Genomic DNA, 14,564 nt, shown 5'->3' with positions numbered 1-14,564 from the left:
AACCGTTTTATTATAATATTCAGCAAAACAAATACAATAGGAACAGGTTACAGGTAATATTAGTCCATAGAAATTGTTCCCAATTGTCACCAATTCAATATATTGCAATTGTGCATTTAAAGTGATTGTAAACCTTTGATTATTTTTAATACTTCAGACTTACCTCCACTGTGCAGTTAGTTTTGCCCCGATCATCCTCTTCTGGTGTCCCCTGGCAGCGCCCGCGGCACCTCCTCGCATCGGTAAACCCCCTAGGAGAAGCTCCCTTCCTGGGGGTTACCTTGCGGGCGCACTCTTGAGTCTAGCATTTGCGTGCATAGACACAGAATGCCGGACTCGGCTCCGCGGGTCATTGGATTTGAGCCACAGCTAAGGGAGCCAATGGCTGCGATCGGGAACAATCGGGTTCAGGTAAGTAAAAGGGGGGCTCTGGGGGGCTGCTGCACTAGGGAAGGTTTACAACCCCTTTAAGTGCGGCAAAAGTTAGTGCACAAGGGGGGAAAAAAGATTTTTTGTACTCACCGTAAAATTATTTTCTCTGTAATTCACCGACCGACACAGCTCCTCTCTTAGCCATTGGGTTGTTACACCCACCTTTAGAATACCAGGCATTACTTGTTATGCAACACACAGAACTTTGCAGTTCCGCCCAAGGGGCAGTCCCCCGGGTAACAACCCTTCAGCCTGCCATTTAATCATCCGTATGTCAACAAGCAGTATAACGTAAAAAGAGAAAAAGGAGGGGCGGGTGCAGCGTCGGTCAGTGAATTACAGAGAAAAGGATTTTACGGCGAGTACAAACAATCCTATTTTCTCTTATATTCACCGACCAACACAGCTCCTCTTAGCCATTGGGACATCCCCAAGCAGTGCCAAACGAGGGGTGCGAAAACAGCATTGAATAAAAAAAAAAAAAAAAAAAAAAAAAAAAAAAAAAAACTTCATCCACCATGACAAGTGGGAACTAGTGAAACTTTACCCACAAAAAAAAACAGTGCATGGAAGAAACCACCACAAAACCAGGATACCCTCAACAGGAGTGACTACCCACAACCGCACCAAAAACTGCAGAATGTAATGCAACAGTGCATTAACTTTTTTTTTTAATTTTTTTTTAGAGGGGGCACCCGGTGCATTAACTTTAACATCAACGGTACTGCGTTATCAAAAAAACAGGGAAAAAAATATTGCACACTCATTTACAACTATACGGCCGCCTGCAAAACTTTGCGGCCAAAAAAGGCATCAGCGAATGCACTGACGTCTACCTTGTAGAACTTGGTAAACGTGTGCACAGACGACCAGGTTGCCGCTGTAAGCACCTGAGCGACAGACGCTTGGTGTCAGAAGGCCCAAGACATTACGATTGCCCTTGTGGATTGGGCAGTGACCGGAAAGGGGGGCACCTGCCCCTTCAAGGCGTAGGCTTCTACTACAATCTGTCTGATCCACCTGGAAATGGTGGAGACTAGACCGCCATGCCTTTCTTTGGACTAGCCACAAAAACAGTCTGACTTCCGGAAGGGACACGTGGCAGACAAATAAACCTTCAGAGCCCGAACCATGTCTAGAGTGTGAAGGGCCACCTCCTTAGGATGTGTCGGCTTAGGACACAGATGGTAACACAATGTCCTCATTCATGTGAAGCGCCGAAAACCACCTTTGGCAGAAAAACCGGTTGTGGACGCAACACCACCTTATCCTTGTGGATAACCAGGTAGGGCGACTTGCAGGACAAGCCCGCCAGTTCCGAAACCCTCCTGGCCGATGTAATGGCCACAAGAAAGACCTCTTTCTGGGAAAGAGTCAAGAGAGGTGGCGGTCTTTGAAGCACTAACAACACCAGGTTCGGATCCCATGGGGGTAACGGTGGATGCACCAGAGGGACTAGATGTCGCACCCCTTGAACAACGGTACTCCCCAGTGAGCGAGACGCAAGGGGTCGATGGAAAAAAAAATAAAAAATAAGACAGCCAAGGCTGATATTTGTCCTTTAATGGTGCTTAACGAAAACTTCTGGCTTACTCCTTGCTGAAGAAATGCCACCCTTTCTCCTCACAAATGAAGATGTAGGCCTTCCAGGTACGATGATAAATCTTCCTGGATAGCGGGGACCACTGAGTCCAACAGACCCCTGTTCCTCAACACCTGGCTTTCAATAGCCATGCCGTTAAAGCTAGCGATGGTAAAGCAGGATGGAAAATCAAACCTTGAGACAGAAGGTCCTCTCGTAACGGCTAACACCAGGGTGCGTCTGCCACCAGCCATACTAGGTCTGCGTATCACGGACGTTGAGGCCAATCTGGGGCGACCAGAATTACTGGAATCCCCTCGACTTCCACTCTGCGGAGCAGACGGGGTAGTAGCTTAAACAGAGGAAAGGCATAGATAAGCTGATAATGACAAGGAGCTATCAGCGCGCCTGACGCATCTGCGAAAAGATCTCTTGTCCTAGACCCGAACCTCGGCACCGTCTGAGACGGGAGGCCAGGAGGTCCACGTCTGGTGTGCACCATAGCAGGCACAGCATAGCCTGAACACCTCTGGATGAGACGCCCATTCTCCTGGGTCCAGCATCTGGTGACTCAGTCCGTCTGCCAGTTCTCCACTCCAGGGATGTAAATGGCTGACGGGGTCGGTACATGTCGCTCTGCCCACCGAAGTATGTGAGCAACCTCCCATGCGGTGGCTGAGCTTCTTGTTCCTCCTTGGTGGATTGACATACGCCACGGCAGTGGCATTTTCTGACTGGATCCTGATCGGACGCCCTTGTAGTCTCATCGACCATGTGGAGAGGCATAGCCTAATCGCTCTCGGCTCTCGAGCAGATTGATCGGAAGTTTGGATTCCTCCATCGACCAGAGGCCCTGAGCCGACTGAACCCACATAACTCAACCCCAGCCAGATAGGCTGGCATCCGTTGTGATCACTGTCCATTTTAGAGGAAGGAGCGAATTCCAGGATTGAAGCACCGGGGACCTCAGCCACCAGATCAGTGAATCCCTGGCTAGCTGGCTTCACCTGGATCTGCTGATCCAGGGTCAACAGAGAGTTGTCCCATTTCAAAAAAATCTCCTGCAGAACTCTGGTGTGGAGCTGGGCATATGGTACTGCCTCAAAAGAGGCCACCAGGAGCCCAAGGACTCATATGCAGAAGCGAAGCGACGACCACTTGCGGTTCATCAGCAGCTTTACCGCGGCTCCAAGAGTCTGCAGTTTGTCTGAAGGGAGAAAATCTTTTGCATCCCTGGAGTCCAGCAGCAAACCTAGGTACTTCAAACGCTGGGGCGGTACTACCACTGACTTCTTTAGGTTTAACAGCCACTCAAACTCTTGCAGGGTCTGCATGGCGATCACCACATCCTCCTAACTGAGGCAGAAGATGCTCTCAGGAGGTGATCGCCTAGGTATCCCACCATTTCGATCCCACGTTGCCACAGCAATGACAACACTGGAGCCAATACCTTGGTAAAGACTCGGGGGGGGCTGATGCCAAAGCAAAGGGGAGAGCCACAAACTGGTAGTGGGCTTCCCCGACTGCGCACTGAAGAAACTTTGGATGCCGGAGGCGCATGGGTATGTGCAGATACGCATCCTGGATGTCTAAGGAAGTCCCCTTGATTGAGTGCAGCGACTACTGAGCAAACGGATTCCATTCTGATCCTCTGTACTTTCACAAAGTGATTGAGGGCTTTTAGATCCAAAATAGGCCAAACCCCTTCCTTCTTGGGAACTACAAAAAGGATTGAGTAGACCCCCGGGAACGTTCCGATTCTGGAACAGGTACAGTCACCCTACGATTCAGCAGGTCCCTTACTGCCCCCAAGAGGGCCTCCCGGAGAGCCGGCGAAACGGGTATGCTGGAGGGGAAGAATCTATTTGGTGGCCAAGAAAGAAACTATCTTGTAGCCTGTGGAAATCAGATCGCAGACCCATTGGTCGGACAGTCAAGGGGAACACCGGGCTGCAAACTCCTGAAGGCGACCCCCCCACCCGAGACATGGGTGGGGGCAAACCTTCATGCGGTAGCACTTTTATTTGCAGGCATGGTAGGCTTGCAGTTCCAGGGACATTTGTCCTTCCATAGTCGCCATGTCGGGTTGGGGACATTTAGCCGAAGCTCTGGGCGGACAAAAAAGCCATTTGCGAGCGGAAAAAGAGGGCCCTTGCCTATGGCGTGGCTCCTTAGCCTTCCTGGCCTGTGGGAGTAGAGTACTCTTACCACCTGTGGCATTCTTAATAATGTAATCCAAAGAGGCTCTAAAGAGCCGGTCGCAATGGAAGCGAAGATCAATCAGGGCTTTTTTAGATGCCTGGTCAGCAAACTAGCATTTTAACAAAATCATGTGCCTCAGCACCACTGCTGACACTGAAGCCCTGGATAACAGGGCCGTGTCACAAATGTACTTAAGGCCTTGCACTAGTTGGTCTGCTAGTTCCACGCAGACAGGAGAAGCCTGTTCCCCCAAATCGCGATGAAACCGTTTTGCCCACTGCCCACTTTTGTCTGCGGCACAAGTTCGGATGCCAGTACTGGTCGCACGGCTGACCCCACAACCGTAAACAAGGAACGAGCTACTGCCTCTGCCTTCCTGTCCGTGGGATCCTTAAATGCAAGAGTCCCCTCAACCGGAATCGTGGTTAGTGTTTAACCTGGATAATGGGGGGTGCACGACCGGAGGAGCCGACCACTTTTTGAGAAGGCTCTCCTCATAGGGGTAATGCACCGCCATGTATTTGGGAACTGAAAGGTCCGTTGCGGTCGACCCCATTCCTTGTAAAAAAAACTTGTCAAAATAAGTTAGATACGGGACCACCTTAGGTTAACAGGCTGGCTTACGGGACCCAAAAGGGACCACTACCTCAGCAAGGGAATCTGCTGGCTCCTGAATCTTCAGGGTATCACACACAGCTGTGATAAGTAGGGATGCACCGAAATTTCGGCCGCCGAAACATATCGGCCGAAAATTGTGTTTTCGGCAAAACGCCGAAAGGAAAATCTTGCCGATAATGGGGCCGAAAAATGGGGGTGGGGCCTTGCGGGGCTCCGCCCACTGGTGCCGCCCATTGCACGGGTGTTTTCCTGACTCGTCCCCAGTCCTCTGTACTCCGTCCTCCCTCCTCCTTTCCTCCCGCCCGACAGTGCGGTGATCTCCGTGTGTCACGGAGCGGTGCATTGAATTGCCCGGGCGGCTGCAGTAACAATGTCCTGCCTCCTGTGACAGACGGTACACTGATCCAATGGCGGGACATTGAATCAGCGTGACGTGATTACAGGAGGCGGGACAATGTTACTGCAGCCGCCCAGGAAATTCAATGCACAGCTCCGTGACACACGGAGATCACCGCACAGATCCGGGCATGGGTGAGGCTGCATTTAGACACTGCATAAGGGGGAAAGAGTGTGCCCAGGGCAAGCATTGCAGAGTTTTGTCCGCAGCTAAATCAAGTTTTTTGTGCCCACAGTGCTGCTGCATCCAAAAGTCATTTGTTTGCCTCTGAGACTATCTACCTCTGGCCACTAGTGTGAATGGAGCCATGCTATATAAACCAGGTCACAGGACAAAGGCTGTACTCACTTTATTGACCATATAAAAAAATAATAATAATCTTGATTTTGACTAGGGATGCACCGAAATTTCGGCCGCTGAAACATATCGGCCGAAAATGGCCCTTTCGGCAATTTGCCGAAAGGAAAAAACGGCCGATAATTGAGCCGAAAATGGGGCGGGGCGGAGTTCCGCCCCCGCCCCTGGTGCCGCCCATCACGGGAGGTGTACAGCGCAGGAAAGCCGCCCCCGCCGTCTGGATCAATAGAGCGCCGGGAACATCACAGCTTTAATTTTAATAGCTGTGTGTTCCCCGTCGTGCGCCGTCACATACAGCCCCTCCCCCTCGTTCGGGGGAACTGTGATAGACAGATCACCCGTCCAGATTGGACAGGAATCTGTCTATCACAGTTCCCCGGACTAGGGGGAGGGGCTGTATGCGGCGGCGCGCGACGGAGGAACACACAGCTATTGAAATTAAAGCTGTGATGTTCCCGGCGCTCTATTGATCCAGACGGCAGAGGCGGCTCTCCTCTCTTTCTGCATCACTGACTGCACGAGGGGACAGAAACACTGGCTACACGAGGGGACACCACACTTATCTCTTTTATCATGTCGCCAGTCTCTGGCCACCTCCTGAACCATGTCGCCAGTCTCTGGCCACCTCCTGAACCATGTCGCCAGTCTCTGGCCACCTCCTGAACCATGTCGCCAGTCTCTGGCCACCTCCTGAACCATGTCGCCAGTCTCTGGCCACCTCCTGAACCATGTCGCCAGTCTCTGGCCACCTCCTGAACCATGTCGCCAGTCTCTGGCCACCTCCTGAACCATGTCGCCAGTCTCTGGCCACCTCCTGAACCATGTCGCCAGTCTCTGGCCACCTCCTGAACCATGTCGCCAGTCTCTGGCCACCTCCTGAACCATGTCGCCAGTCTCTGGCCACCTCCTGAACCATGTCGCCAGTCTCTGGCCACCTCCTGAACCATGTCGCCAGTCTCTGGCCACCTCCTGAACCATGTCGCCAGTCTCTGGCCACCTCCTGAACCATGTCGCCAGTCTCTGGCCACCTCCTGAACCATGTCGCCAGTCTCTGGCCACCTCCTGAACCATATCGCCAGTCTCTGGCCACCTCCTGAACCATATCGCCAGTCTCTGGCCACCTCCTGTATAAAAATATTTTTTTAAAACAGTCATTTTCGGTATCGGTGCTGTTTCGGTATCGGTTTTCGGCCTAGTGTATTTTTCATTTTCGGTATCGGTTTCGGCACCAAAAAACCCATTCGGTGCATCCCTAATTTTGACCCAGCTAGTTTTTTATCGCCATGTGATAGAATAGGGAAGGGTTAAGTTATTGCTAGTAGAGGTAAAGATATGAGCATTCCCAATAGAAGTCTGTTGGAACGGAACCAGGTAGCTTGCTTGGGGCCAGTTCACACCAGATGCAGTTCCGTGTGCTTTTTTTTTTTGCACAAAATGCATGCACAGCGTTTTCCATGTATTCCAATGGCTCTAGTCCACACCGGAAACTGACTGCATGGTGTGAACTAAAGCCATTGGAATACATGGAAAACACTGTGCATGTATTTTTATCAGGCAGGCTGCATCTGAGGGGGAACTGGTGAGGCTGCTTTGATCTCCTGTACCATGCCTGCAGTCTCTGACCAGCTCCTGTACCATATCCCCAGTCTCTGACCATCTCCTGTACCATGCCTGCAGTCTCTGACCAGCTCCTGTACCATGCCTGCAGTCTCTGACCAGCTCCTGTACCATGCCTGCAGTCTCTGACCAGCTCCTGTACCATGCCTGCAGTCTCTGACCAGCTCCTGTACCATGCCTGCAGTCTCTGACCAGCTCCTGTACCATGCCTGCAGTCTCTGACCAGCTCCTGTACCATGCCTGCAGTCTCTGACCAGCTCCTGTAATATGTCCCCAGTCTCTGACCATCTGCTGTATGAAAATATTTTTTAAAAACAGTCATTTTCGGTATCGGTGCTGTTTCGGTATCGGTTTTCGGCCTAGTGCATTTTTCATTTTCGGTATCGGTTTCGGCACCAAAAACCCATTCGGTGCACCCCTAGTGATAAGTGCTCCAACCAGCGGTTTGTCGCTCACGGACCCAGACGGGGACTCATCCTCACTATCTCATCGGTCCTGGTCAGCATCATCTGACAAGACAAAGCAGGGGTCACCAGTCTCAGAAGGACCCAAGTCTGCGTCAGAGCTCTACCCAGAGGACGGGGGGGGGTACGCTTTTTAGCACCGTTGTGCCCACGCACCGCATCCATCTTGGCAACAAACAAATTGAGGACTGTCGATAAGGTGTCCATGGGCACTGCGCCGCAGTCCGCAGGCGACTCGGTTGCAAATGCCTGGATTTCAGGGGAAGAAACACCAGTTTCTGAAGCCATGCTGACCCTACCCTGTCTGCCACCCGAAGGGGACTTGGGACGGTCCCACACTCCTTACTGCAGGACTCACCACCCTGAGGGGTTCTGCGCTATCCAGCACATAGTGCCTGTAGTCTGGTGGCTCTCAGGTGCAGAGGAAACAGCCCTGTGTCTGTGGAAGCAGCTGCTAATGGCGCTGAAACCGCTCTGTAGTGTGCTCAGGCTCAAAGAAAATGGCCGCCCAGCGTCCAGTATAAGGACATTAAACACAAGGAAAATGGCCACCAGAGCACAGGAGCACATACTGCCGCTAGAGAACACTGAAAAACGTGTTCAGGCGGCCATAGAAAATGGCCACCAACTTCCAGTATAGGACAATCACAGGGAAAATGGCCACCGAAATACAGGATAGCATGCTTTCACTTGCCCACACCTAAAATGGCCGCCTAATGCAGAACCATGAGGGACAGAGGAATAATGGCGGTGGATACAGCGCTGCACAGGACACAAGCACAGCCTCACAGACACCTTTCAGGGGCTTGGAAAACAGGACACAGGCAGCCAGCGCCTCCACCCTCCCCCCCCCCCCCCCCAGGTGACAGCCCCCCCGGAGAGCCCCAGCACAGACACACACGACTCAGCAGCATCCCCCCAGGGAGAGGGAAAGGGACAGGGAGAGGAGAGAGGGGACCCCCGAATCGACCTCCTAGGGACTGCCCAGCTGCTCAGCCCCACCGAGGCAGGGAGAGCTGTACTTACCAGTCCTGAAGAGCTGGGAGGCATTCCATCACAGACCCACACACTGATCAGTACAGGGTGGCTGTTGGCCCGGCACACTGATGCAGACATCAGTAGCCCGGTCATATGTGTGCCCGGAGCATAAAAGCCACCTCTGGAGCTGAGGTTTCGTTGTGGCCGGCCTAGCGCGGAGCTGCGACCTGCACACACTCAATGGTCGGACTGGGGAGACTAGAAGGATAAGGGTATCCAGCCTGTCACCCAGCCGGCTGTTGATAGACAATAGATCCTGTGATCTGCTTTCGCAAAAAGCCAAGCTTCTGCAGACCAAAAAAAAAAGAAAAATAAAATAAAAAGACGGACCGATGGGCCAGTCAGGGTTTCTAGGTTCTTCTCCTTCACTAGGCTAAATATAAACTGATGACTGCATGGCAGGCTGGAGGGCTGTTACCCGGGGGAGCGCCCCTTGGTCGGAACTGTAAAGGTTCTGTGTGTTACATAGTAATGCCTACTATTCTCCTGAAGGTGGGCGCAACAACCCAGTGGTTAACTAGATGCTGACCGCCGGCCTTCAAATGACAGTCAGGCGGCGCACCTATTGTGGCGGGAGGCCGTCATATACGTCCTCTCGTTTAAAACAGGGAATGTGTGCATCCGTTCCTTCGGTGGCGGCGTGTCACGGAGACACTGCTCGCCACCGAGGGGGGTGAACAGCCATTGGGCACGACTGTTTACCACGTGATCAGCCGTGATGAAGTCACGGCCGATAACAGATGGCCCCACCCCCACCGTGCACGGCACGTGCACGCCGGTGGCGGCGTTACCGGGAACACTGCTCGTCACGACGCTGGTAAACAGCCATTGGCGTGATCCTTTCACAGCCGATCACTAAATGTAAAAAAAAAACGCGGTAACGAGATGTTACCACGTTCTCCTCCTCACACACTGATCGTGTGTGAGGAGGAGAGTGCGGTAACATCTCGTTACCGCTTACAGTACACATCAAGCACACAGATTGCTCGCCCCCCCCCCCATAGAGAGGACCTGTCACCACCCATTATAGTACCTGCCACTCACAGCCCGTCAGAGTGCCCGTCCCAGCCCATCCGAGTAGCCATTCCAGCCCATCAGAGTAGCCATCCCAGCCCAACCGACTGCCCGAGTACCCATCCCATCAGAGTACCCAAATAACAGTCACCAGGCCATCAGAGTACCCAAATACCAGTCACTAGGCCAGAGTACCCGAGTACATATCACCGCCCTTCAGAGTACCTAAATACCAGTCACCAGGCCATCAGAGTACCCGAGTACCTGTCACCAGGCCATCAGAGTACCCGAGTACCTGTCACCAGGCCATCAGAGTACCCGAGTACCTGTCACCAGGCCATCAGAGTACCCGAGTACCTGTCACCAGGCCATCAGAGTACCCGAGTACCTGTCACCAGGCCATCAGAGTACCCAAGTACCTAACACCGCCCTTCAGAGTACCCAATTACCTGTTATCAGGCCATCAGAGTACCCAAATACCAGTCACTAGGCCATCAGAGTACCCGAGTACCTATCACCGCCCTTCAGAGTACCCAAATACCAGTCACCAGGCCATCAGAGTACCTATTTGCAGCCCATGCCTCACAGAATATACGTTGGGGTGTTTGCTTTCCAAAATGGGGTCATTTTGTGGGTAATTTCACTGTCCTGGTGCTCCAGGACCTTCAAAATTGTGATGGGTAGGAATCAAATGAGATGCGTCATTTATGCTCCTATAATGCCTTAAGGTACAACTTCAATGTTCGACCTCTCTATGTGGTCAGGCTGTGTAAATGTCCTACACATGTGGTATTGCCATACTCGGGAGGAGTAGCAGAATGTGTTTTGGGGTGTAATTTTTGCTATATATATATGCTACGTGTTAAAAATATCTTATAAATTGACAACTTTGTTTAAAAAAAAAAAATGGCCGTTTTCCAAAAACTTCTGGAAAAAAAAAATGAACCTTTCAAAAGACTCATCATGCCTCACAGATTATACGTTGGGGTGTTAGCGTTCCAATGTGAGGTCATTTTATGGGCAATTCCATTGTCCTGGTACTCCAGGGCCTTCAAAAGTGTAATAGGTGGCAGTGAAATGAGATGTGTAATTTTTGCTCGTAGAACGTCTGAAAATGCCACGTCAATGTTCGTGCACTGTATGCGGCCATGCTGTGTAAAAGTCTCACACATGTGGTATCGCCATACTCGGGAAGAGTAGCAGAATGTATTTTGGGGTGTAATTTGTTGTCTGCATATGCTGTGTGTGAGAAATAACCTGATATGACAATTTTGTAAAAAATATATAAAAAAAGGGAAAAAATTACAACTTAAAAAAACTCACCATGCTACTTAATACCTTGGAATGTCTACTTTCTAAAAAGGGGTCATTTGGGGGGTATTTGTACTTTCCTGACTTGTTAGTGTCTCAAGAAGAGATACACCTGATGTACTGAAGGCCTGATCAGATGTGATCAATTTTCAGTGATTGGCACCATAGTTTGTAGACTAACTTTCACAAAGACCAAATATACACTAATGTGAGTTATTTTTTCCAAAGATGTGTAGCAGTATAAATTTTGGCCAAAATTTATGAAGAAAAGTTACTAATTAGCAACATTTTATGACAAAGAAGGGCATTTTTTTTCCACAAAATTATATATTTTTTTTATTATTTATAACACAAAAAATATAAAACCCACTAGTGATTAAATACCACTAAAAGAAAGCTCTATTTGTGTGAAAAAAAAGGACGCACGTTTCATATGGGTACAGTGTTGCATGACTGAGTAATTGTCATTCAAAATGTGAGCGCTGAAAGCTGAAAATTGGTCTGGTCAGGAAGAGGGTGTAAGTGCACTATATTGAGGTGGTTAAGAGAGAAACTGTGTCGGTCGGTGAATACAAGAAAAAAAGTGTATGAATCTTAAAAGCGGAGTTCCACCCAAAAGTGCTCCTCGCCCCCTGACGTGACACAATTGGCCTGGTTTTGAAGAGGACCTTTTGTCCCACTTCCTCCTTGTGTCTTCTGGCTGCCTAGGCGACTCCTCCTCTCCCCCTAGGCGACCCCTCCCTCCCTCCCTGCAATCTTTTGGGACACGTCACAGGTCCCAGAATATTGCCTGGCCACAGAGCGCTGTGAAGTCACAAACTGAATCATGGGACAGGTGAGAGTGTGTTTATTAAAAGTCAGCAGCTACATTTTTTGTAGCTGCAGACTTTATACTTAACCAGTGGAACTCCTCTTTAACGTGTCACCAAAGGCAATTTTTTGGAGAGTGGAGAGGAATAAGAACCCTTGTCAGTTTTTATTGTTGTCTGCTCCCTATTAGGCAGATTCACCCTCTTTATTTGTCTGGCATTGAAAAAAAAATTGAGGGGAAATATTACAATGGGGATGTTAGTTTTGGCTATACACTGGGGTCCTCTAACTTCCTATTATGGGACAGGAAATTAAATCAAAACACTATATACAGTAAAAAAAGATAAAAAAGCATTATCCATTGTCGACCCAACAACAGAACGGATACCAGCTCACACCTTAAAATGACTACGTTAATGAGGCCTATAGTTTTGTTAAAGGGATTATAAAGCTTTGGTTTTTATTTATTTTTTAACAAACATGTCTTCCTTACCTCCACCGTGCAGTTCGTTTTGCACAGTGTGGCTGTGAACAACATCTTCTGGGGTCCCTCAGCGGCGCTCCTGGCACCTCCCCGTATCGAGTAACCACGTTGAAGAAGCTCTCTTACCGTGGACACCAATGTGGGCATGCGCCCAAGTCCTTCCTCTGTGTCCATTCACAGAATGCATGACTCAGCTCCACTCCCATCATTGAATTTGATTGACAGCAGCGGAAGCCAATGGCTGCGGTGCTATCAATTATCCAATCAGGACACAAGCTTGTTCCAGGCCGGCGAAGAATCGGGTTCAGGTAAGTAAAAAAGGGGCTGGGGAGGGGCTGCAGCGCCACAGGAGGGTTTTTCACCTTACAGTGGTTGTAAAGCCATTACAAGCACTTTAACCTACAGGTAAGCCTAGATTAAGGCTTACCTGTAGGTGCAAGAAATATCTCCCCAATCTAAAAGGTTTAGGAGATATTTGCAGAAATACTGGCACCGATGTCTACGGCGCATGCGCCGTAGACATCAGGCGCACTGAACGTGTGGTTTCTAACTGCAATCATGAGGTTAGTGGCGGCGCCAGCGCGCATGCACGGGAGCGACATTGTTGTGACTGGCCGGAGCCGCAATACCCGGAAGTCACTCCTGTATAGATGGCGGGGAAGGAGGGGAATGAGGACCGATTCAGGGGCTTCGATCTCAGGTAAGTAATTCATAATGAGCTAGTATGCTATGCATACTAGCTCATTATGCATTTGTCTTGCAGAGGTTTTTTATTGCGGAGGCTTGACATCCGCTTTAAAAGAGTACATTATGGTGTTAACTGTAGTTTGCCATTTTGTGGGTGCAGGCAGTTTTGAGGCCTGACCTTTATTTTTTAACAAAAAAATGCGGAGATCACATTGTGTTTCTTTACACCTAAATTACTTTAATGTGTCAGATGTTTTAAATCTAGTACAAAAAAAAATGATTGCAATTTTTTCGATTTCATTGTATAGGCCCTTTTCTGAAAGCAAAAACTGATTCGGGAGGTTTACGCACATTTTCAAGTTAATCATGCACATTTGTCAGTGAGTTGGAGTTAAACCACTACAGACATATTACCTGCAAATCATCAACATTCATCATGTGCTGTGTATTCACAGATTCTAGAAAGAAATATAAAAAGTATTACACATAAAAGAATTACAAGAAAAAAGCACAAAGGGAAAAAGAAAGAAATATTTCAAAATCTTGTGCAAAGAAAAAGAAATGTAATTTAAGATAAAACTAGCCAAAAAACCCAAGGAAAACCCAGTTTGGTGACTGCAACTGCAGCCAATGGACCCTTGGTTGCATAAAGGACGCTTGTACTGACAGAAACAGAGGCTACAATCCCTGTTCTCCCTTTCTGAAATGGTTTGTCTGGTTATCGTGCAGACCCTCTTGTTTTAACACTTCGGCACCATGCACACAGGACATTTGCCTAGCCAGTAGGGTTGCAACAATACCACTTTAAGATCGAGTACCAGAAAAAAATTTTTTTTTTGCTTTTTTAATTTGCGGGGGGTAGACAGTGTCGTAATTTATTTTGTTTTCATTACAAATTTACCTTTTTTTTATTATTATTTCATCATCTGGGGGGGCCTGACATCTCCACTTTGAGACACAAAAGGGACTGAGGGCACAGAGTCCCTTTCTCTGTGGCCTCAACTGCATTGATCTCCTCCAGTTCATTCACAAAAGGAAGGAACCATAAATGGCAGATTTACCGACTCCTTCCTCCGCTCACTATCCTGACAGATCCGGGACATGGGGGGACCAGGGGAGGACCTGACGGGACCGGAGGAGCACGGTGGACATGCTTGGGGATCGGAGGATATGGCAGGGGACCAGAAGAGCATGGAGGACAGTTGATGGTGATCGTGGGGGGGGGTTACAATCACTGATCTCCCTGTATAGATTTCAATAAAGCAACTGAAAAGGGGGATGAAGCGGCTGGTCAGCTGCTATATAATAAATCTATACAGGGAGATCAATGATTGCAACTACCCCCACTGATGCACCAATCACCCCTTACTGCCCAGGTATTGGGTTGGAGCATCCGAGCACATCTGGCACTTTTTTGCAGCCAAATGTTCCTGTTCTGAACTTGCTGGCCCTGGTATTTTTTTGCTATCCCCAAACACTTTTGTGTTCATGAATACAGACTAACAGAAAAATGTTTAGAGATGGCAAAAAAAAAAAAAAAAAGTCAAATCC

The 14,564-nt window shown here is 49.3% G+C and overlaps 1 protein-coding gene across 3 annotated transcripts in view; it reads right to left on the bottom strand.

Moving 5' to 3' along the window:
- Positions 1–14,564, bottom strand: part of RNF17 (ring finger protein 17) — an 881,806-nt gene that overhangs the window by 717,503 nt on the left and 149,739 nt on the right. For all 3 annotated transcript variants that reach the window (XM_077483977.1, XM_077483979.1, XM_077483978.1), the window contains exon 5: positions 13,428–13,471. In XM_077483977.1, coding sequence (XP_077340103.1) covers positions 13,428–13,471 — 44 coding nt within the window. The remainder of the gene's footprint in view (positions 1–13,427; positions 13,472–14,564) is intronic.

Source organism: Lithobates pipiens, unplaced genomic scaffold (assembly GCF_037356315.1).
Source record: "Lithobates pipiens isolate NorthernLeopardFrog02 unplaced genomic scaffold, aLitPip1_a1.2 Scaffold_16, whole genome shotgun sequence".
Lineage (NCBI taxonomy): Eukaryota > Metazoa > Chordata > Amphibia > Anura > Ranidae > Lithobates > Lithobates pipiens.
Note: the sequence above shows the minus strand (reverse complement) of the source record. Positions and strands in the feature narration are given on the sequence as shown.